This window comes from Perca fluviatilis, chromosome 12, assembly GCF_010015445.1.
Source record: "Perca fluviatilis chromosome 12, GENO_Pfluv_1.0, whole genome shotgun sequence".
In the NCBI taxonomy this organism is placed as follows: domain Eukaryota; kingdom Metazoa; phylum Chordata; class Actinopteri; order Perciformes; family Percidae; genus Perca; species Perca fluviatilis.
In genome coordinates, this window is record NC_053123.1 from 27,482,233 (window position 1) to 27,507,337 (window position 25,105).

The following is a 25,105-nucleotide window of genomic DNA, read 5'->3' on the forward strand; positions in this document are numbered from 1 at the left end:
GTCATTGTAACAAAAGCTTTACATTTTATGCATTACAATAACTTATAGTGTCTAAATAATAATTTTACTTTACAAAAGTGTATATGAAAAAAGGTGTATGCTTAAAAAGACATATATATGAATAATATAGATTGTATATAATAATAAGATAATAATTATACATTAATATGATTAAACACAAGAGAAATATAACTGATTGTTGGTTAACAAGCATGTATCTTCACTCAAAAAACCTTGTATCTCCAGTTTTGGGGAAATTCATTATTCATGCTTTTACTTGTTTGCAGGGGGGACCAATGGAGAAGACAAGTGGCAAGATAAAATGTATTGAGTTAAGGTATATAAATAAAATACTATATAAAATACTATATATATATATTTGTACCAATATTAATGAAAATATATAAGTGCAAAAACAGTGTTCAAAGGGAATTCAGTATATTAATGGAACATTTCTATATTCGATATTTGTATGTAAAATTATTTTACATGCAGTAATTTCATTCAGTATTTTTATGAAGCATTACTTGTTATGATAGTATTACTCTAAGTAAAATGATTTAAGTGCTTTTCTTCTGACTTAGGAAAAATTAGAACACAGCGCCTTCTGAGTGTGTGTGTGTGTGTGTGTACATGGCATACAAGACATCCATTTAGCATGGAAAAAAAGCAACATAGTGAGGCACCCCCTGAAACAGAAAATAAGAATACATATCTGCAGTTCAGTAGATTAACTGTCTTCCTGTCAGTTTGATGGGCTGATCTGAGGTTTTGGTGAGGCTCGTTTATCTCGCTGTGCGGATGGAACAGAAGCCATGTTGGCGCCAGCAGTGGCGATTCATTGAAGCTATGACTTCATTAAATCTTGATCATCTGAAGTTGCATTAGGATATAACATTTCTTCAGTCTTAGATTATTTTTATGCATTAAAAGATTAAATTGTGTAAACACTGTTACTGTGCAGGTGGGTTAAGTCACCTTCAAGTTTTGTTTTATTTTTTTTTCACATTCTTTTGTAGCCTATGTAGTGAGAAGAATTGGAAAAGTGTGAATGGTTTTAATAAGTATGAATTTCATTGACAAGTTGACTAACACCACTTTAACTAAAAAGATGTGGAATAATTAAAGTAATTTTATTGAAAAGCTAATGCTAAAGCTAAACTGGATTGCTGGTTAAAATGTGTAAGAAGAAGGTGAAGTTGTAAGAAATGTGGAAAGGTGATAATTGTTCTAATTAATATGATATCTTTAACAAGTTGAATAATAGCCATAATATATGAAAGCTGTAGGTGTTACAACAGTGGCACAGCAGTGGCAAGCCAGCGACATCCGTTTGGCACACATCGCGGCACAACAGTGGTAAACGTCTGCAGACTGCAGTTCAGTGCGGCTGCCGCGTAGCGCAAATCTCTCTTTTATCTCTCTGTCTATTTTCAAATGAGTCATGAAACTCAACTCAACTTTATTTATAAAGCACTTTCAGCTAGACAGTTTTTTCCCAGGAAACAAACCCAGGCAGTCATCATCCACACACCCCCTATTTCCAAATAAAATCATCTCGGTCTTATCCTCATTTAATTGGAGAAAGTTATTTGCAAGCCAACACTTAACTTCTGCCAAACATGCTTGAAGAGACTGAATGGCACTGTCCTGCCCATGTTTCAGTGGTAGATAAATTTGGGAATCATCTGCATAAAGATGATACTGAATCCCAAATTTATAAAAAATAGAACCTAGAGGCAGCATATAAAGAGAAAATAAAATTGGTACCAGTATTGGGGCCCGCGGGACCCCAAACACAAGAACGGAAGAAGAATAGTCCCCTAAACTGACTGAAAAAGTTCTATCCTTCAAATAGGAAGAGAACCATTTAAGTGCTAAGCCCTGAATACCAACCTGATCTCTAAGACGATCAATGAGAATTTTATGCGTCAACCGTATCAACATGACAGGATCTAACAACAGCAAGACAACACGGTTTCCAGAATCAACACTTCGTAGGATATCATTAGACACCCTCAAAAGAGCAGATTCTGTACTATGACCAGCTCTAAAACCTGACTGGAATCGCGGAAATGTTATTTCTAATTAAAAAGTAATTAAGCGCATGCGTTCACAATTTTTCTAGTATCAGAGAAATAAAGGCAATTTTGTGAGTCGGCCAAAACTACTCTTGTCAAATGGGTCTAAGCCGTTTTTTTTTTAAAAGGGGCTGAATAACCGCATGCTTAAAACTAACTGGAACAACACCAGATAACAAACTAATATTCATAATAGACAGAATACTTGGGCCAATTGAATCAAGTACCTGCTTAAACAGAGAAGAAGGGAGCACATCACCAGGACACCTGGTGGGCTTCATATGAGCAGTTATATCGTTTAGCTGCTGCAAAGAAACAAGCATAAAACTGGTCAATTGGTTCTGGGGGGCAACAGAAACTTATAACTTATTTGCATTGCACAATACGTTTTATAAATGTGTGCCTCCCACCATACTCTCCCTTCCTTAATCCATTGAAGAATTTTTTTTTTTCTGCATGGAGGTGGAAGGTCTATGACAGAAATCCTTATGCACAGGAAAATCTCATTCAGTCAATGGATGCAGCATGTGACAACCTTGGAGTGGAAGCGATTAAAGGTTGGATTCGGCATGCTAAAGGATTCGTTCCCCGTTGTTTAGCAAGGGACAGGATTGACGTTGATGAGGTCCTGTGGCCTGACCATGCCCAGAGGCATGATGCTGAGGCAGAATGACTCCAAGACATTGCTGTGTGTGTGTGTGTGTGTGTGTGTGTGTGTGTGTGTGTGTGTGTGTGTGTGTGTGTGTGTGTGTGTGTGTGTCACAGTTTTACTGTAGTAAAGCTAGTTTTTTGTTTTACATTTTTATAGCTGTATTATATAACCATCTTACCTGGACATATTTGTAGCTTTGCTCTTTTACCTGTTCACTGGTTCTCTTGAACGGTACACTGTATAACTGTTTCATTCTTACTTTGTGTTTCCTTATTTCCAAAAAGGTCTTTCTGAGCTTTTTCTATATAAATAAACTGTTCACTAATGAGTCTAAACAAGACACATGCTTAGGCTTTCAGCTAAAATTACAATCATCAGTGTTTTAGGTGGACCAGGCTGAAATCCATTCTGTTTTGCATGTGTGGTTTGACAGCAGTGTGTTAGCATTTGAACAAAGTGCTGTAAATTCAGTGTTGTGCAGGTCGTGGTTAAAGCCATGGGATAAGTGTGTAGACTAAAACTGTGTTCAAGAAATGAAAAACCAAATAGGGTTTGGTTTACAAGAACTGCTGCTGTGAAGACTGTGGTTAAAGTTTTGCACATGTGGCTCCAGTTGTGAACACTGTCGTTTAGCAATCGAAAAAAATAAATAAATACAAATAAGTTGATATTGGATAAAAACTGAAATGATGATCTACACCAACTTCAATTTGAATTTAAAATGATTGTTTTGACAATTTGGCTGTTTGATTTCTTTTCTCTGTATAATTCACAAAATGTTGAAACTCAAATGAGAAAATTGACACAAGACAGTGAATCAAACAAATCAGATAAACATTCTGGATGAAAAGTAAGAAAAGGAGTTGACATGCATCTAGAGCAGAGATCTTCAACGTTTTAGTACTAGACCTTCATCAGGCAAAATGAATGAAGGAACTTTTTGAACGTTTTTTCGAAAATTAAAATGTCTTAACATGGATCCAACAATTTCATAGCAAATCTAAATCAGCCTATTTGTGAAAAAAAACATTGATGATAGGCTTACTGGCCTATACTGTAGGTTAGGTAGTCACTAAGGTAACCATCCACAGATACAGTTCATCCTAAAGATTCACTGTCACATGTATGTTTAACATTAAAACATGATTTATGTTTATAGGTGTATCATGCCAACAATTTGTATAGTTTAGTTTTCTATGTATTATAAAGGTTTTATCATCAGCCAAACTGCTTGCTGCCCCCTCACAGCGAGGGAGAACTAATCACTCAACGAAATCCTGACTGTTCACTGTCCTGGCTCCCAAATGGTGGAACGAGCTCCCTATCGACATCAGGATGGCCGAAAGCCTACATATCTTGCGCCGAAGGCTAAAAACACATCTCTTCCGACTACACCTTGGACAAAAAAAAAAAAAAATATATATATATATATATATATATATAATTCTTGAACCTGCACATTCATATATCTCTTTGTAGTTTTGCTTATTTAAAGCTAATGTACTTGCACTCACTACTTGTCTGGAGTTTTAACCTTCACAGTTGAAAGCACTTAATTGTAAGTCGCTTTGGATAAAAGCATCAGCTAAATGACATGTAATGTAATGTTTTAGGGTTTTATTGTAGGCCCAGTTAAATATGTAACTTAACTTTATAAAATATGAAGTAGTGGGTCCCTACTCTGTCTCTCTGTCAGATAAGGGGTCCTTGGCTTAAAAAACATTGAAGACCCCTGATCTAGGGAAAACGTACATTTTTCAGAGTAGAATGAGTTTGATCTAACTTTAACATCTGAATGTGATTTAGACTCACAGTGGACACCGAGGCTGATGATCCAGCCAGCAGGAAAACACTCAGCAGCCCCAGACAGAGAACAACAGCTCCATGAAATCTCCTCTCTGAGCTCCTGGGACCTAAACACAGAGAAGAGCATTTAATCATACAACAGTAATTAGATGATAATATACAGATCAGTGTGTCAGCCTCTCTGTCTGACTGAACATTCTTACCTGTCTGATTTGTTGAAGGTCTTAGGTCAACAGACTTGTCATAGTCAACATTGGCATAGATGTCATCCATCACTCATAAGGTGGCCAACTATTCCCTGAAGGGTCAGCGCTGCAGCACAGCCTGAACTAAATGTAAGGATTGTCATAGAAACTTATTTTACCACCTCTGAAACATGTGACTTCCTCAGAGCGTGAGACACTGTCAAATTGAAACCAACAAAAATATATAAATACTTAGATCCCTCTCCTCCTCTCATTATTATCAGACAAACACACTATCTATCTATCTATCTATCTATCTATCTGTCAATCCATCCACCTACAGATGACAAAGACATGAGATTGTGATGGTTGGGGTCGGCTGGCTGTGAGTTTTCTGTTTTGTTTACTATTCTCTGGTTTGTTTCTCGGTTGGTTTTCTCCTCTCCTGTGTTTTCCTGTTTGCCTGCCTCTCTCTCTCTCTGTGCCTACTCTGCTCTCCCCCTCCCACCGCTGCTGCCAGCTGATTGAGCGCATCATCACCGCCTCCCGCTGCACACACCTGCCTCCCATCTACAATTAACACCAGTATTTCTACCCCAGCTCAACAGACCATCTCTGCTTGATCGTTGTTCCAGTCATGCTGGTGAAACACAAAGCTAAAACTCTCTGAGACCCTTGTTGTTTACTTTTTTTTCCTGTCTGTTATGAGTGCTCACTTACCTGTTGTGTGTCTCTCTTCCCCAGTCACCATCTCCTCCAGTCAGCTGGCTCCACCACACGGACCCCCTCCCTCGTCACCCTGCTCCAGCCTCTCCTCGCTCCCTCTGCTCTCCAGTCCCAGCCTCTCTCCCTCGGCTACGGCTTCCCCGCGCTCCCCTGAGTCCCCAGCCCCAGTCTCTCTCCCGCGGCTCCCCGGTCACAGCTCCCCTAGGTATCCCCACCCTCCAGTTCCTCTAGCCTCCACTCAGCTGCTCCCTCATTCCCGGCGTCTGCCTCCCCACTTCCCCTTATCCTTAATAAACCTTTTGTTGTGAGCTCTGCGTTTGAGTCCGTTCTGTTCCACACTTAACAGATTTGTATTTTTACAGGTGGAAACATTACCAGAATATTGTATTCAAGTAAAAGTAAGTAGGTTAGTTAAAACACTGACTGAGTAAACATTACTGTGCTACATTTCTAAAAGGGAAGTGACACAATGCGAACTCCTTGCTGAAAATCAATCTTACTATAGAGCCCCCGAATGAAGCTCCTGTGACTGCATCCATCAGGCTGTAAACTTGTTTCATTCTGCTGTAAAAGTTGGGCATTTTAACATGGAGGTCTATGGGGATTTACTAGCTTTTCGAGCCAGCCTCAAGTGGCCACTCGCTAAATTGCACTTTTTGGTACGTGCGTTGGCTTTATTTTCCAGCACCAGAGGTTGCTGCTGTTCTTCCTGAGGTCTCTTTTTTTTCCCCATAAACATTTTTGAATTCTTAATTGAGGGTCTAACGCCAACGTGTCATGTATGCTGTACAGATTGTAAAGCCCCTTGAGGCAAATTTGTGATTCGTGTAATTGGCCTTGTTGTGGCAAACATTAAACGTATTGTCCCTAGTAAGGGTGAGATGACTAGCAATTAAATACTCAAACACAATATTTGTCTGTTTTTAAAAGATTTATTGCTTGCAAACAAGAGGCCGAATGTACGCCCGGGGAAAATGCACATGACACTGAAGAGAAATTGATTTATACTTAAACATTCTTTGTTATAAACCGGCACGTTTACTTTATCAACAAGGTCAGACCACAACACTCTTTTCTATCTGTAGGCCTACTTCTTCTCGCACTGTGCGAGTGAGGCCGCTCTCCGCTCCCCCTGTCTTTATATGCTCGCAGTCTTCACCTGCCAACAGCAGTCATGCATTTAATATGCAAATTAGTTACAGGAGGTGTCTAATTCTCACAGACACACAAGACACCTTTAACACATGCATTGCAATCCTAACGTTGCCCAGAAGAACTGTATGTGAGAACACAAATTTCTGAATCCGTTGCACCAGACATTAAAGTGATGGTTCGGAGTAATTTCACCCTAGGGTCCTTTGCACCATGACCTCGAGCCAAACACCCCCCCAGAAGCTTTTTTCTCCTGGGTCGAACATTGGGAGAGTTAGCGTAGAGTAGCGTTATCAGCTGAATAGCTTAGCGCAGGGGCTAATGGACCCACGTTTGTATCTCGTAAATTACCCCACTAATAATGCCCGAAATGATACCAAACGTCTACAAGTAGAACAAATAGGTTATGCACTCATAAAACGATGGATTGGAAAGTTTGTAAGTACACCAGACGTTTATGTAAATAACACTTGCCTGCTGGCTTCTGCTCTCTGCTGTTGTTGCTGCTGTAAGACGAGTGCTTAGGGACGTCTACAAATTACAACACCGAAAAGAGATGCAACAAAAATATTTATTAATTTAACTTTTTTTTTTAAAGTAAGTGCTGTAGTATAACTAGCAGAAGACAAATCAACTAATCATTGAGGTAAGTTTGGAGACATTACCTTATTTAATCATTGAATTAATAAATATTTTTGTTGTAACTCTTTTCGGTGTAGTAATTTGTAGACGGCCCTAAGCACTCGTCTAACTGCAGGTAGCAGCAGCAGCAGCTGAAGAGAGCAGGCAAGTGTTCATAAACTTCTAGTGTACTTACAAACTTTCCAATCCATCGTTTTATGAGAGCATAACCTATTTGTACTACTTGTAGACGTTTGGTATCATTTCGGGCATTAGTGGGGTAACTTACAAGATACAAACGTGGGTCCATTAGCCCCTGCGCTAAGCTATTCAGCTGATAACGCTACTCTAGCTAACTCTCACAATGTTCGACCCAGGTGAAAAAAGCTTCTGGGGGGGTGTTTGGCTCGAGGTCATGGTGCAAAGGACCCTAGGGTGAATTACTCCGAACAATCACTTTAAACAGACTTTTTCCTGTCAACTCCTGAGTACAAAGCCTGTGTAATGTGTGAATAAAGCAGCTCATTGTCCGGAGAATTCACAACAAGCAAATGGAAGGGTTGATGACGTTTCTATCGTGCGGCTGGCATCAAACCGGAAGAAAAATAGAGGGTGAAGAAGGGTGATTAACACGAAGACGCCAAAAAAAGTCTAACTGGAGAGATGACGAGATTGGTGAACTTTCGTCGGTAAGGGCCGGCCGTCGCAAAGGAGATTGTCCGTGTCAGACGGGTTCTCACTTACTAAAAATACTCGATAGTTGAAGCCTGAGTAAGGCGTCCAGGAGGCATGACATGACGCGTTTACACTGCGTTAGAGCTGTTTTTTAATGTGGTCATAAACAATTCTCTTGCCGTTCCCTGAATTCGTCTGATGATTTCGACGTCGGCCCTTACTCTCAAATGCTTCTAAAACCAGGGTTCTTGCAGGTTTAGTAAGTCAAATTTAAGACCTTTTTAAGACATTTTAAGACCAAAAAGATTGAAATTTAAGACCTTAAATAAATAAAAAACTATTCAAATCAAAGAAATCCTGAAAAAAAAATTTTTGTGTGACTCCAGCGCCTTCACACCCAGAGTCCCTAATTTTTTTTTTTTTTTTTTACAAAGTTTGCAGCGAGCCTCATACCTGGAGCTGGGTACCGCAGAATTTGTAGTTTTATCACCGCGTACGTACCAACACCAATATCCCCCAGAAAGAACTACAAAACACCGAACCAATGTTCAGAGGGCAGTGTTCTGCTGGTTTTGTTACAGAGCAAAGACTCTAGAGCTCCGCTTTGTAGGCTACGACTCTATACTTTCTTTCTGCGGCCAGCGTTTCTGGAAATGAACGAAGGTAAAACCTTTTTTGGACCTGACTAAATTAAATTTAAGACCTCGGATGAAAATCTGGCCATTTTTAAGATGTTTTAAAGGCATTAAAGTTCAGAATTTTAGACTTTTTAAGACCCCGCGGGAACCCTGTGAAACTAGTTCTCTCTTCAATTAGACACTTTCATTTGTGGTTGCCAACTGGTGGCCCAGTTCACACAGGGCCTTGCACCCCCGTCCTGCGACAGCCCTGGCCAGTATTTGTACTCAGTAGGTCTTTTACTCATACCTATGTCAGATATATGATACAAATAACTAAACGGTAAATTGCAGGCTCTATCCTAAAGTGTTGCCAAACTCCTCAGATCATCGCTGACGTAATCTAGGGGTGGGTGAAAGCACAAAACGGAGATCATAGCATACACTGTAAAAGCATTATTTAATTTATGATCTTAAAACATCCACCAATGTTAAGCTTTTTTCTCACAGATCCACCCCAGAGCACTTTTACACGACAGGTCATTCCATTCAAGGGTTATAGCTCTGACATGTGCACAGTCCTCGTCACCCCACCGTGGATTTCCACTGCCATTATCAGGCTGGGCCGTCTCCCAGCGCCTAAAAAGTTAATGAACGAGAGATTCATGATATTGTAAATCTCTGACATTAACTGTGCAGAAAAATTTGATCTTCACTGAACCTTAAGGTATATGCCATTGTTAATCAACAGATTTTTGAAAATCTACACAAAGCCAAATGCCTGACACCAGTGCAAATGTTTTGTATATAATCAATCAACTGACTTCATAATAACGCATCAGCTAACTAGTTTTGGTTTACAATGAATATGATTTAAAATAATTGAATGAAATGGTACAATTTCTCCTAGAACTGCAAATATTTCCTGAGCAAACTGAATCACCAAAATAAAATACTGAATCCAAAAACTCTACTCTTGTTCAGTGATGTGTCACAGTATGTGATAAACTTATATGGTGTAAAACACAAATGGTTGATCTAAGAACGCAGGGCTGGGCTTTGTTAAAGACTAATGAATGAGAAAAGAGGAAGGACCTCCTTTTATGATGTCTCTACTTAAGTGTGAAAAGTCAGCAGAAAGCACCAGTTCATCCACCTGACAAAACACTTTGTCACTCTCCTCTAGTGGTAATTTATCCATGCAGATAATGACAGTCACAAACTGAAGTAAACTGCACGCTGCACAAACTGAAGCAGACTGCAGCCTCAGCTCTCTGTGAAGTACCAAACTACACACTTTACACCCCCTTCTACAGGGGATGTGTTTGATACTCAAAGCTTAAATTGTGGATTGACTAAATAATGTTGCAATACATGGAAAAATACTACCACAACTTTGTTATTACTAAATATCTTCTTTTAGTTGTTCTTTATTATCTTTAAACTGCAATTCAGAACAGTGAAACGTTCAGCATCAGAAGGAACAGTTTGGGTTGGGTCATATTTTATTATCTATAATAAATCAGTTGATATATTTATGCATGCACTGCATCTATGCTTGCGAGAAATGTCTGCTGGAAATTCAAATCAAATATTTTTTAGCACTGTGATATGAAATGACAGTTATATAAGTTAATGCCTATATTAAATCAAAGTGAAGCCTTACTTCAGAGTCAGTGGAGTTCCATCTACCCATTTCCAGGTCCCCTCCTCATCTCTGTCAGTCAGACCAATCCAAGTATCTCTGTTGATGATCCCAGAGATAAACGTCTGTTCAACATAAAATAATAACATTACATTTTAGTACAGTTTAACCACAATATGTGTGCAGTTTATAAGTATGTATTTCAACACAAAACTTAACCATACCTAATCATCATTAGGGTTGGGTATCATTTGGATTTTTTCTGATACCGGTGCTAAAACGAAAACGATACCGTTTAATCCAGCTACTAGCTAAAGGTAGGCTAATGTTAACTGCTGCCAAGTGTTACCTTAGTGTGAACTAGCGTCACATGCAGCGAGGTTTCTGTTGCCTGTAACGTCCGTTTTGGAGCATCAGAGGGTAGCGCAGGCATTTAGGTGGCACCGAAAGGATGCACCGAAACTCGCGTTGCTATTCGGTCTGGAGATAACGATCGTTTATGCACCGGGTGCCGTATTAGCACCGGGTCTCGGTACCTAACCCTAATCATCATAACTAAATATTACCCTGAAGCAAATGTATAAATCGTGTATACAATCATTGACTGTACCTGCTTATGAGAGCTGTCTATCACCACCAGATCTGCTCCTCTCTCTCTGCAGTCTTTTCTGCTGTCCTTCCAGGATCTAGGCTGACTGGAGAGGAGATAACAGGAAGAACTGAACATCCTCCATTCTGCAGGACACATTTTCTCTGTAAGATACAAACAAGATACATTACAGATCAACAAGACCCATGTCAATGTGTTAGTGTCCAAGTTAGTTAATGTAATCTTGTCATATAAGGTTGTTTTGAGACTTGACTTTAAATTTGGGATTTGTCGTCTTTTTTTTACTTTTAACCTGATTGGCTGATTATAATTGTAATTAAAACTATTTATTACTTAAAACTATTTTATACTATTATTTTACCAGAACAAGACAAAAGTTTAAAAAAATTAAAAGGTTTTGCACCGTATAGATTATCTCATCAACTAGTGATCATCACATGCAGTGTGACTCTTATGCAACCAAGCAAAGGCAAGAGAGAACAGTTAACAGTTGAGTCAGCAGTTTGTAAATTTGACATTCAGTATACACATCACTAGAACTCGTCAGGAGAGTACAATGTGGCAACACACAAGGAAAGCGTGAGGCCACAATTTTGCCAGGGGTCTATAATCATATATTGTTATTTGTATATTGTTACCAGACAAGTGGAGGGGTGTCGGCTAAATTGTATTACAGGTAAAAATGTTGACAACGCCACCTTGGGACTTTCACCCAACGAATAACCAAAGCGTGGCGTTTCAAACCCAATACATTGCTTTTAACTACTTATTTGTTTATTTTTGTGTGTGGTATTTATAGGCCATTATTAGATAGGACACCTTAGACATGAAATGAAAGAGAGAGGGGGAATGACATGCAGTAAAGGGCTGTTTTTAAAACCAGGGGTTCCCACGTACACACGCAAATGCACAATTAAAAATTCAGAGACGTATTCCAAAATATCATGCATTAAAACAATCAGTAAACAAATAAATACACACAACCAAGATAAAAGGAAAATACAAGCTGTAAAACACTAATGCCTGGAATTTAAAATAACAGACTATAAAAATGAAGATACTAAAAAGCGAAGGGGCACCTAGAAACAACTGGCCTAGGCCTTCATAAAACACACCAACCGAAAAGAAACAATAAATCAATAAAATAAGACACAGCAACGGCACATAAAAACATGCACATAGAAGAATTTAGCCACTTCTTTCCTACAACCGAGTATACTCATGTAGCTCTCTCATAGAAACATTTACTTCTATTTAGTGTTTTCCTCCAAAAAACAATATGAAAAAAAACCCACTAGGGCCATAATTACAGTAACTGTCATCTAAAAACAATCCAAAGACTGTTTAATAAAAACCAGGCAAAAGTCAATAAAACAAAGGACTAAAATAATAAAAATGTAGTCAGCTTGATCTAAACCAGCAAAAAACAGTAACACTCTCGGCGTTGTCAAAACATTTTTTAACCTGTAAAATGTAGCCGTCCCTCCTCGTCCGGTGACAATTTCATGAATGCAGGTTTGATTTAAAAATGTCAAATTTTGGACTGACACTGGTTAATAAATCATAAAGAAGATACTAAAAATATATTAATACCAGACGTAAGCACTCACTCTGTTGAAGCCTGTCCAACATTTTAGTCATTTCAGTGAGGTTGGAGTTCAGCCGGTCTCTCTCTTCAGTCACAGAGTACAGCTTGTTAGCACTGGCGGAGAGCTCTGCAACTGATCCACGTAATGTCACATGGTCGGAAATAATCAAGAGACATTTCTCAGAAACACAAAACACCTTCTGCATTCATGTCATGTCTAATTTATTTCACAAAACTACATTTCCTTTTTTGCCCCGTGATGGTGAAAGATAATACTAGTCAACCTATGACACATTAAATGGCGTAGTGAACTCTGCAGCAGACTTCAGTAAGCATATTTTCTACTGCAGTTTTATCACTAACATAACTCAGTCTAACTGTCAGAAGTAGAGGTACAACATGTCACTGCTGCTTGTGTCAAAAAATATAAATAAGATGATGCTGGAATTTAAATATGGAATGATTGTTTTGTTGATTTCACTGTTTCATTTAGATTTTTCTTCTTAGAATTTTGTGTATAATTTTACAAAATGAAAACAAAACTGTTTTAAAGGAACAAAATGCAAATGAGAAAATCAACACATGACAGTGAATCAATGATTTAAAGTAAAAAGAAAGTAACACATATCCAGGGAAAGCATCATCTTTTGGAGTAGAACAGTGCTAATGATGATAATTGTTAGTAATGCTATTATGTATGTGATTTTTTACAGTTAACTGTTGGTTTCTTTGGCCTGATTATGTTGTTTTAGTTTGGTTTTTATTTTTATTTTTCACTGCTTATTAGGTTTTGGTTTGTGTTTACTAACCCTGATGTGGATTGGCTGTGGCTCCCTCCGTTGGGAATGATTGTTTTACATCTCGGCACACGGAATCTTTTTCTTGATGGCAGCAGTTCATATTCAGGAAAGAGAGGGTCTAGAGAGTCTGCAGTGATTCTTTCGGCTTGTTTTCTAACAGCTTACTCGTACAGGCTCTGTATGGGCTTGTACTCTTTCGTCCCTATTATCCTCATAGCTGTCTTGTGTGTGCTGACCAGCCTGCTTTTCAGCTGCACTGTTAAGTTACCAAACCATGCTGTGATTCCATATCTGATGATGCTCTCCAGAATCGCCTGGTAGAACATGAGCACGATCTGGCTGCTTACTCCATACAGTCTCAGTCGCCTTAAAAAGTATAATCTCTGCTGCAGCCTATTGCACAGGTAGTCAAAGACCCTATCTTGCACTCAGCGCAATTGCCTTTGTACACCGACGCATGTATCATTCCTATTTTGCACCCGACGCACAGCGGACTTTTCCCTCCACAGACGCACGTCGGTAAATTAGGGAATGTATTTGCGCTCCAGGGGGCGGTTCTGCGAAAAGAGGCGGCGTGTTCCGGCGCAAACGTTACGTAGTCCTATTTTGCAGTTTCAGAAAACAATTCCGCCATGGACCAGGAAAAACCTGGTCTAAAGTCAGTGGCGCTAGTCTAAAGTCAGTAGCGCGTTATTCAGATGCTATTTTAGGGACGAATGCTTGGCCATAATGTAGTGTGTGCACAACGCGCATACACTTCTCTCATCTACAGCAGTTCCCATTTTTGAAAACCATACATTATACAATAAATACAATTACAAAGAAATATATTACTGAAAATGCGCTTCAGGTGTTTGGATCGGTCAGGAGGCACTTTACAGTACAGTCCTCAAAAAGTCGCAGCATTCTTTGTGGCTTGTTGTGTTTACACAACATTTCCATGAATCATAGATGTGTTGATGACATAAATGAGGAAATATTAGAGGACTTAAGGAGATGCGATGTTGAACTACGGTGGGATTGGACACTCCGGCGGAATCTGGTGAATCTGGAGGTAATGCGCGCTCCCGGTGGAAGCGGGTGGACGGAGATGGAGTGTGTGGTGGAAGGGCACAACAGGAGCAGGTGGTGCGTTTGGAGGCCCACGCTCCATGGCTGCAGCAATCCTCTCCAGACTTGAGGAGATGCGCCCGAGGCCGGCGCAACATCGCCACCCGCCAAGACGGGCATTTATTACTTTGCCGCATCCCGGAACAGCTCCCGCTGGCGCGCCGCAAGCAAATCCCGCCACGTATAATAGCAATCCGCCACGGAACAAGCGCGCCTGCTCTTAAAGGGAATGTGAGATGACGCTCTGATTGGTTATTTTCACGTACGCCCCAAACCACACCTAGCTACTTCAGACCAACCCATTTAAGATTTGCGTCGGGCGCAAGAGTCATTTATCCCGCCGGTATAATAGCAACAGCGGCCGAGATCCGCCCACAAAGCTACTTGCGTTTGGCGTTTCATACTTGCGTTTCAGATCGTTAAAATAGGGCCCAATGTGAGTTTTCCAGCAGAGAAGATTGTGGATGATTTACTCCACCTGTGCAGTATTGGTTGTATAATTAAACCCACCTGAGTGTTTGTATTTGCCTACGTACACATTGAGGAAGGGCGCTGCCCGAAACGTCCGTTGTCTATCAAATTGGAGTGCTGTCCTATAGTAGCTTTATGTATACATTATAAAAAGTCTTTTTTAAGTTTATGAAATGATTTATAAACCTTTAAGAAATCTTTTGTAAATTGTCGATGAACATTATTTGGATTGCTATTATAATGGTATTATTTGCAACTGATGACTATAATGGTTAATACACACTTTGTAAAGTGTCTATAAACAATATTCAGATCCTATTATCAGTACACAAATAATAAAGTCATCTCTTTTGTAGATCACAAAAAAAGATTTAATGGGGCCAAATTAATGTTACTTGATGCTTTATAAACCGCTAATTAATTATTAACTAAATATTTTAAGCATCAGTTGCAACTTTATAATAGCGATCCAAATGATGTTTGCTGATGGTGTACAAAACAATTACTTTATACACTTTAACATTTGAATGTGATTTAGACTCACAGTGGACACCGAGGCTGATGATCCAGCCAGCAGGAAAACACTCAGCAGCCCCAGACAGAGAACAGCTCCATGAAATCTCCTCTCTGAGCTCCTGGGACCTAAACACAGAGAAGAGCATTTAATCATACAACAGTAATTAGATGATAATATACAGATCAGTGTGTCAGCCTCTCTGTCTGACTGAACATTCTTACCCGTCTGATTTGTTGAAGGTCTTAGGTTAACAGACTTGTCATTTTCAACATTGGCATACATGTCATCCATTGTTCAGAAGGAGGTTGACCATTTCCTGAAGGGTCAGTGCTGCAGCACAGACTCTAAGTGACTAAACTGAGTCTTGTTGGTTTCTTAATAGTTTCTCTGAAATAAAATTTTTGAAGAACTTCGTCTGCTACACCACTTAAAACAGGAACTGCTTACGAGCCATTTAATACTTCATTAAATGATCAAGCACAGACATCTAAAGTCCTTTTCAATTACATAGAAACACTAAAAATGTTATTTGTTAACATCACATTTCTCAGAAACACAAAACACCTTCTGCATTCATGTCTTATGTATTTCATGAGACTACATTTCCTTAATTTGCTATTCCTCTGACATATCAAAGGACATACTGAACTCTGCAGCAGACTTAAGTCTTTTTTTCTACTGCAGTTTTATCACTAACACATTTCACTGCTGCTGTTAGTTTTTTTCAATTGCTAAACGACACTGGTCACAACTGAAGCCACATTTACAACACTCTTACCACAGTCTGCTTTGCCAACTGAGCTAAACAGTTCACACCAGCTGCAAAACTCATTCCAAACAACCCAACTCTTCACACACACACACACCTCAAAACAGACTCAGTACACTGAAACATTTTGAACAATCCTCATCGAAACACACACTGTCACTCAGAACACAGTAAAAACACAAGCAACAAACGCCAATACAGAAATGACAAACTTATATTTACACTTTGAATTTTAATGACTTCACACAAAATCAAAGAAGGAACAAAAATAAGCAGTTTCCTTCAATAGATATTTTTGTCTGAATTGAATGCGATGTTTCTCACACGCACGCACGCACGCACGCCTCTGGGCATGGTCAGGCCACAGGACCTCATCAACATCACAGGCAATCCTGTCCCTTGCTAAACAACGGGGAACAAATCCTTTAGCATGCCGAATCAACCTTTAATCGCTTCCACTCCAAGGTTGTCACATGCTGCATCCATTGACTGAATGAGATTTTCCTGTGCATAATGATTTCTGTCATAGACCTTCCACCTCCATGCAGAAAAAAAAAAAATTCTTCAATGGATTAAGGAAGGGAGAGTATGGTGGGAGGCACACATTTATAAAACGTGGGTTATTTTCAAACCACTCACGAATTCTAGGACCACGGTGAAAGTTCATTGTCCCAGATTACCACATACATGGGATACTCTGCCTGCTCATCACCTCTCTGTTCACGTCTGAGTAGTACTTCCTGTAGAGCATACAGAAACGTTAGAAGATGGGCAGTGTTGTAAGGCCCTAGAGTTACATGGTGAATAACCCCGTAGCTGCTGATGGCAGCACATATGGTCACGTTGCCACCACGCTGCCCTGGCAACTCTACAATGGCACGTTGACCAATAATGTTGCAGCCTCTCCTTCTCCTCTTGGAGAGATTGAAGCCAGCTTCATCCAAGAAGATGCACTCATGAGGCCTCTCCATGGAATCCAGTTGAAACATTCTCTATAGAAATGAACAAAAATAAATTTTTGAAGTAACGTAAATGACATAGCATTCCAGGCTTCATGACTCTGTATACATGTGCTGCATTACATTCAACACAGTAAAGATGTACAGTAACTCAATAGTGCTGTATAATCTCTGGACATGATTACTTACTTGTACATATTGATATCGTAGCTCTTTTACCCTTTCAGAATTTCTCTCAAATGGTACTCTGTAGGCTTGTTTGAGACTTATCAGGTTGCGTTTCAGGACACGGTCAATTGTGGAGAGACTCATACTGTTGATTCCTTCAAAATTCACGTGGTCTTCCTCAACTCGCTGTTGTATTTCACGCAGATGAATGAGATTATTTTGAAGGACCATATTGACAATAATGGTCTCCTGCTGTTGGGAGAACATACCTCTCCTTCGACCGGCATGTGGCAGTCTTTCCAGTCTAGCAAATAAAACCTCTTGTTAGAAATGTACAGACAGGCCTAATGCATTGAAATGTCACTAAATATGTACAATACATAAAATACTATTATACAAGTATATCACTGCAAGAAAAGGGCCAATTTCTAGAGATATGTTACAGTAATTTACTGAGACGTTCCACAACTGTACATACTGTACTGTAAGTTTGAGGGACCACAAATGATAGTCCACTTACCTGTTCTCTTCACTGAATGTCCTGACAATGGAGGCCACAGAGAACCGGCTTATATTTGGTTGAACACGTAGTCCTGCTTCCCTCATACTCATTCCATGAACCAGAACATGGTCTATGATTGTTGCTCTAATTTCATTGGAAATGATGGCTCTTCTTCTTCTTCTTCTTCTTCTTCTTCTTCTTCCACCTCCACCTCCACCTCCACCTCCACCTCCACCTCCTGCCCTCCATTGTGAAAATCACACATGCCATTTGGATTTGACATGGCTTTATATCCTGATTACTGATTAGGTGCAACACATTACTGATTTGAAACAGGTGTGTTCAATTTTGAGTGCTTGTGTGTTACCGATGACAAGAGTGTGTTGCTTGTGTTTCACTTTTGGGGGCTGTGTTGTGCCATTTTGAGTTGTGTGCACCACAATCCTACATGTGCTTTGTGAATGACAATGTGTTTACAGTTTTTCACAAAAAGTGATTCCGATTTGCTAGTTGTGTCTAACCACATGAGAAGTGTTTAAGGTTCTACAAACTGTGTGATTCAATCAATAAAGTAGTTTGTACACTTGCAACTTTGGTTTTGCAAATGGATTTTAGTGTTTTAGCAATTCAGAAATACTGTAATACGCACAGTTTTATTGTAGTAAAGCTAGAGTTTTTTTTGTTTTGATTTTTTTTACATTTTTATAGCTATATTATATAACCTCAGACATCTTACCTGGACATATCTTTGCTCTTTTACCTGTTCACTGTTTCTCTCGAACGGTACAATGTATAACTGTTTCATTCTTACTTTGTGTTTCCTTATTTCCTAAAAGGTCTTTCTGAGCTTTTTCTCTATAAATACAGTGTGTTCACTAATGAGGATTAAACAAGACACATGCTTAGGCTTTCAGCTAAAATTGCAATCAGCAGTGATTTAGGTCGACCAGGCTGAAATCCATTCTGTTTTGCATATGTGGTTTGACAGCAGTGTGTTAGCAGTTAGCGTGTAAGTGCTGTAAATTCACAGTGTTGTGCAGGTCGTGGTTAAAGCCATGGGATAAGTGTGTAGACTTTTGAAAACTGTGTTCAAGAAATGAAAAACGAACTAGGGTTTGGTTTACAAGAACTGCTGCTGTGAAGACTGTGGTTAAAGTTTTGCACATGTGGCTCCAGTTGTGAACACTGTCGTTTAGCAATCGAAAAAAAAATAAATAAATGCAAATAAGTTGATATTGGATAAAAACTGAAATGATGATCTACACCAACTTCAATTTGAATTTAAAATGATTGTTTTGACAATTTGGCTGTTTGATTTCTTTTCTCTGTATAATTCACAAAATGTTGAAACCTAAATGAGAAAATTGACACAAGAAAATGAATCAAACAAATCAGATAAAACTTCTGGATGAAAAGTAAGAAAAGGAGTTGACATGCATTTAGAGCAGAGATCTTCAACAGGGGGTCAGGGGACCCCAGGGGGGTCTTGAGAGTTACTGCAGGGGGGCTGCCAAATTAATTATTTTTAAAAAGTTTTTTTCAGTACAGAAAAATACAAGGTGCATCAGAGGGGGATAAGTAGTTCAAAAGTTTCAAAGAAACTCCCGCTCACTGTCTGACTTGCAAAAAATAAAACTGAATAGGCAACATTTTAGTACTAGACCTTCATCAGGCAAAATGAATGAAGGGAGTTTCTTCGCAACTTTTGAAAGTTTTTTCGAAAATTAAAATGTCTTAACATGGATCCAACAAATTATTAGCAAATATAAATCAGCCTATTTGTGAGAAAAAACAACAACATTGATGATAGGCTTACTGGCCTATACTAGGTTAGGTAGTCACTAAGGTAACCATCCACAGATACAGTTCATCCTAAAGATTCACTGTCACATGTATGTTTAACCTTAAAACATGACTTATGTTTATAAGTGTATCATGCCAACAATTTGTATAGCTTAGATTTCTATGTACTATGAAGGTTTCAGGCTTTTTTTGTATTATACTCTAAAATGTGCAGTTTTACTGTATTGGGGGGGGGGGGTCTGGATCTGGTGTGACCACCATTTGCCCTGTACAGTGAAAACCGAGATTCATCCATGAAGAGAACACCTCTCCAAAGTGCCAGACGCCATTGAATGTGAGCATTTGATTATATTCAACTTTATTGTCATTGTGCAGAGTACAAGTACAAAGACTAGAAATGCAGTTTGCGTCCAACCAGAAGTGCAAAAAAAAGTAGGTTAAATAGTCACGGACCTATTGGCAGGGATTCACTATGGTCAAAATACACACAGCGATACACTATAGTAAGAGCAGATTATGTTGTTGTGTACTGTATGGCGTTAACAGTGTATGTGTGGAGGGTCCAGACCTTCCTCCACAGTGCTGTGGAGATTGCTGTGGCCTGTGATGAAAACATGAGATTTGTATTTAAACAGGTGGAAACAATACCGGAATATTATATTCAAGTAAAAGTAATTAAGACAGTACAAACGCACTGAGTAAATGTTACAGCTTTAAATGTTTTTAAAGGAAGTAAAACAAACATGCAAACTCTTTGTATGATGAATATCACTCTTACTATAAAGCCTCATGCACACCAGTCTTTGTCTCTGATTTTAAAGGATTATTTATTGATTGCAAACAACAGTCCTCATGTACACCCGGGTGACACACACTAGACTGAAGAGGAATTGGTTACATTGCTGCTTATATTAGATATAGATTAATCAGGCATTTTATATATACATATTAGTCCCAGTATTTTGTGTTCACTGATACCCTGTTATGGACACACAAGCACACATGCATATCATCACATGACGGAGATCATAGCTGACACTGTAAAAAGCTTTATCAAATGTATGATCTCAAAACGTACACCAATGTTAAGCTTTTTTCTCACAGATCCAGTACATAACATAATCACATGACAGGTCATTCCACCCAGTGAAGGTTGATCCAATATGTGCACAGTCCTCTTCGACCCACTGTTGATCTCCACCGCCATTATCAGGCTGCCCTGTCCTCCAGTTCCTAACAAATTAATTAAAGAGAATCATAATACTGCAAATCTCTGACATGAACACAGTTCCTCTGTGTCACATAATGCTCTCCAGGTTGATGACTGGGGCATTAAGTGTCAGCAGTAAAAATTTAGCTTTGAGGGAATTCTATAAGTTAATGTCTATATTAAATCAAAGTGAAGCCTTACTTCAGAGTCAGTGGAGTTCCATCTACCCATTTCCAGGTCCCCTCCTCATCTCTGTCAGTCAAACCAATCCAATACCAAGTATCTTTTTTGATGAAATCAGAGAGTAACGTCTGTAAAAGAAATCCACATCACATTTTAGTTTTAACCACAATATGTGCACAGTTTACAAGTATTTATCTCCATACAAAACTTAATTTTAACCTAATCATCATTATTAAATATTACCTAGAAGAAAATAAGTAAATCCTGTATACTATCATGGACTGTACCTGTTCTTCAGAGCTTTCTATCACCACCAGATCTGCTCCTCTCTCTCTGCAGTCTTGTCCGCCTTTCTCCCAGGAACCTTTCTCAGCAGAGAGGAGATAACAGGAAGAACTGAACATCCTCCATCCTGCTGGACACGTTTTCTCTGTAAGATACAAACAAGATGCATTATATAGATTATCCATCTATATATTTATTATCTACTAATGATCATCTTATATATTTTGACTCTTGCGCAAACAAGTCAGGTTGGTTGATAGGGGAGAGCTCTGCAGCTGATTCACATAATGTCACATGGTCTAAAATAATCAAAAGACATTTCTCAGAAACACAAGTCTAATTTATTTCACAAAACTTGATATCCTTTTTTTGCCCAATGATAGTGAAAGATAATCATACTAACCAACCATGTCAAGGGGTGGGGGGCCTATTTTCCTCAAATCGTGCAGCCCTACCAAAATCACAGACCTCATCACAATGCAGGGTGACTGAGGAAAAATGTTACAGCAAGTAAATCTTAATACAAGCACTCACTCTGTTTAAGCCGGTCCAACTCTTTAGCCATTTCAGTGAGGCTGGAGTTCAGCCGGTCTCTCTCTTCAGTCAGGGAAGAAGACTTGTTATCACTGGCCTGGAGACGCTCAGTCAGGTTGGCTTTGATAGAGGAGAGCTCTACAGCTGATCCACGTAATGTCACATGGTTGGAAATAATCAAGAGACATTTCTCAGAAACACAAAACACCTTTTGCATTTATGTCATTTCCTATGTATTTCACAAGACTACATTTCCTTTTTTGCCCCATGATAGTGAAAGACAATAATACTAACCAACCTATGACACGTCAAAGGGCGTAGTGAACTCTGCAGCAGACTTCAGTAAGCATATTTTCTACTGCAGTTTTATCTCTAACATAACTCAGTCTGTCAGGTGTAGAGACACAACATGTCACTGCTGCTTGTGTCAAAAAAGACAAATATGAAATGATTGTTATGTTGATTTTGCGGTTTCATTTAGATTTATTTTCTGTGTATAATTTTACAAAATGAAAACAAAACTGCTTTAAAAGAACAAAATGCAAATGAGAAAATCAACACAAGACAGTGAATCAAACACAGATCAGAAAGAGATCCTGGATTTAAAGTAAAAAGAAAGTAACACACATGTCCAGGGAAAGCATCTATCTTTTGGAGTAGAACAGTGCTAATGATGATAATTATTAGTAATGCTATAATTTATGTGGTTTTTTTAGCGTTAATTGTTGGTTTCTTTGGCCTGATTATGTAGTTTTAAGCCCCGTTTACACGAAGGGAAGACGCAGATATTTTCCTGTGGTTTGGCCTCTCATTTACACGAAAACCCTGTTTTTATCACAGAAAACGATTATTTCTAAAAACTCCGGCCAAAGTGGAGATTTTTGAAATCTTCGTTTGCATGTTTGCATGTAAACTGAGATAAACGGAGGTTTAGGCAGCCGAGAGAGAGAAAGAGGACGTGATTGGTTGCTGTTGTTGCTATTGTCAGGATTCTGATTGGCTAACGTGGGCTTGAGCTTCTCGTTATACTGCCACCTACAGGTCTGGCATACTCTTGATGGCATTGACAGCATATATACACGGGCACATATAAACAAACACCTTTCTGAAAACCGAGAGGTTGAAATGTCCGTTTATGAAAATAGCCGGCCACGTGTAAATGTAGCATTAGTTTGGTTTTGCTGTAGATTTTAGGTTTATTCAGTTTCAGGTATCAACATTATTTGTCACTGCTTATTAGGTTTTGGGTTGTGTTTCCTAAGCGTGATGTGGATTGGTTGTGGCTCCTTCCGTTGGGATTGATGTGCTAATTGTGGATGATTTACTCCACCTGTGCAGTACTGGTTGTATAATTAAACCCACCTGTGTGTGGAGTATTGTTTGTAATTGCCTGTGCACACAATGAAGAAGGGCGCTGCCCCAAACGTCCGTTGTCTATCAAATTGGAGTGCTGTCCTATAGTAGCTTCATGTATACATTATAAAAGGTATATTGTTTTTAAGGTTATGAAATGATTTGTAAACCTTTAAGAAATCTTTTGTAAACTGTCGATAAATATTATTTGGATTGCTATTATAATGCTATTATTTGCAACTGATGACTATAATGGTTAATACACACTTTGTAAAGCGTCTATAAACAATATTTAGATAGCTATTATCAGTACACAAATAATAAAGTCATCTCTTTTGTAGATCACAATAAAAGATTTAATGGGGCCAAATTAATGTTACTTGATGCTTTATAAACCACTAATTAATTATTAACTAAATATTATAAGCATCAGTTGCAACTTTATAATAGCCATCCAAATTATGTTTGCTGATGGTTTACAAAACAATTAGTTTTTTACACTTTAACATCTGAATGTGATTTTAGACTCACAGTGGACACCGAGGCTGATGATCCCAGCCAGCAGGAAAACACTCAGCAGCCCCAGACAGAGAACAATAGCTCCATGAAATCTCCTCTCTGAGCTCCTGGGACCTAAACACAGAGAAGAGCATTTAATCATACAACAGTAATTAGATGATAATATACAGATCAGTGTGTCAGCCTCTCTGTCTGACTGAACATTCTTACCTGTCTGATTTGTTGAAAGTCTTGGGTCAACAGACTTGTCATAGTCAACATTGGCATAGATGTCACCCATCACTCATAAGGTGTCCAACTATTCCCTGAAGGGTCAGCGCTGCAGCACAGCCTGAACTAAATGTAAGTGATCTATATATTTATATATTTTTGTTGGTTCCAGTTAAGCAACGCTTCACTGTCAGAGGAAGTCACAAGTTTCAGAGGTGTTAAAAGAAGTTTCCATGACAACGCCCCTTTTTAATATATCTACAGACAGACTCTGCCCTACAATGGCTTGTGATCACACTATATATAATAATACAATATATAAATATGTTCACATTCTTACCCGTCTGATTTGTCAAAGGTCTTGGGATAACACGTTTGGCACAATGACCATTGGCATAGATTCCCTCCATTGCTCACAAGGATATCAATCTATTTCCTAAGGTCAGCTCTGCAGCACATACTGCACTACATGTAAATGATAAAACTCTTGTTGGTTATAGGCTCGTTACTTTAAGTAGGCTACAATAAAACCTTTGTGAGTTAAAAGTCAATACTTATCAATACTCACTTACCGGTCTACAGACAAAAACATGTAGGAAGCGATATTTCAATTCAGTCTTCTCAGTCCACTCTTGTTCACTGCGCTGTTTTATGCGAACACAGCTCTACTCTGCAAATAGTGAATTTTTACAAACAAGCTAAAACAAAAGCTGTCAGGTTGTAATCTGAACTGTTTATCTTAGTTTGCCGGGAATCTTGAAATTTGGACAAATTCTTATAAACTCAACTGCTGGCTCAACAGACTGTAAATCTATGGATGTATTATAAGACCAAATTAGATGCATGTGGCTACTTTATATGCACGTGAATGACGCGATCGTTATGTTTGCGTTCTTTATTCTTGATGATGATGCTGGTTGTATTATTTTGCAACAGCATCGTTTCATTGCAAATGAGGCGTACATGACAAATGCATAGCCTGCTTATCAGTCCATTCATTATTAAAGATTAGGTTTTCCATGTTAACTTTTCGCTTCAGCCGCTTTGACAGTGACATTTTTACCTGTTTTCCACATTTTTACCGCATTTTCCACCAATCAGGACACTGCATACTACAACAACCATGTTTCCATAATCACAGACTTTAATCATCACTCCTCAGTGAACTGCCTCCTAGTCTGAGATCATTTTCTAGTTAAAGAGCCATTTATCATTATGGAGTTTCCACGATTTTTAGGAGTTTTCTCACACTAATACACGTAAAAAAAATATAGCATTAATTCAGTAAGAAAGAAATATATAAATAAATATCAAACAAGAATAGGCGTATTAGGTATAAATAAATGTTATTTTC

At 38.8% G+C, this 25,105-nt stretch overlaps 3 protein-coding genes across 3 annotated transcripts in view; all 3 read right to left on the reverse strand.

Moving 5' to 3' along the window:
* LOC120570377 (CD209 antigen-like protein A) overlaps positions 1-15,310 on the reverse strand; it is a 30,039-nt gene extending 14,729 nt beyond the window's left edge. Inside the window, exons 1-2 of the mRNA XM_039818689.1 lie at positions 15,284-15,310; positions 4,546-4,646 (exon numbers count right to left, since the gene is read on the reverse strand). The gene's annotated coding sequence lies outside the window, so the exon portion shown is untranslated. The remainder of the gene's footprint in view (positions 1-4,545; positions 4,647-15,283) is intronic.
* A 502-nt stretch (positions 15,311-15,812) lies between these two features.
* LOC120570375 lies at positions 15,813-17,815 on the reverse strand. Its single transcript, XM_039818686.1, has 3 exons — positions 17,673-17,815; positions 17,174-17,456; positions 15,813-17,017 (listed from the first exon to the last, which is right to left on the reverse strand). The coding sequence occupies exons 1-3, from the start codon at positions 17,762-17,764 to the stop codon at positions 16,670-16,672; spliced, it is 723 nt and encodes a 240-aa protein (XP_039674620.1). The 5' UTR covers positions 17,765-17,815; the 3' UTR covers positions 15,813-16,669.
* Positions 17,816-19,855: 2,040 nt separating this feature from the next.
* Positions 19,856-23,865, reverse strand: LOC120570376 (CD209 antigen-like protein C). Its single transcript, XM_039818688.1, has 6 exons — positions 23,752-23,865; positions 23,554-23,655; positions 21,670-21,813; positions 21,138-21,280; positions 20,869-20,978; positions 19,856-20,690 (listed from the first exon to the last, which is right to left on the reverse strand). Exons 1-6 carry the CDS (start codon positions 23,819-23,821, stop codon positions 20,543-20,545), a joined length of 717 nt encoding a protein of 238 aa, XP_039674622.1. The 5' UTR covers positions 23,822-23,865; the 3' UTR covers positions 19,856-20,542.
* Positions 23,866-25,105: the final 1,240 nt, after the last annotated feature.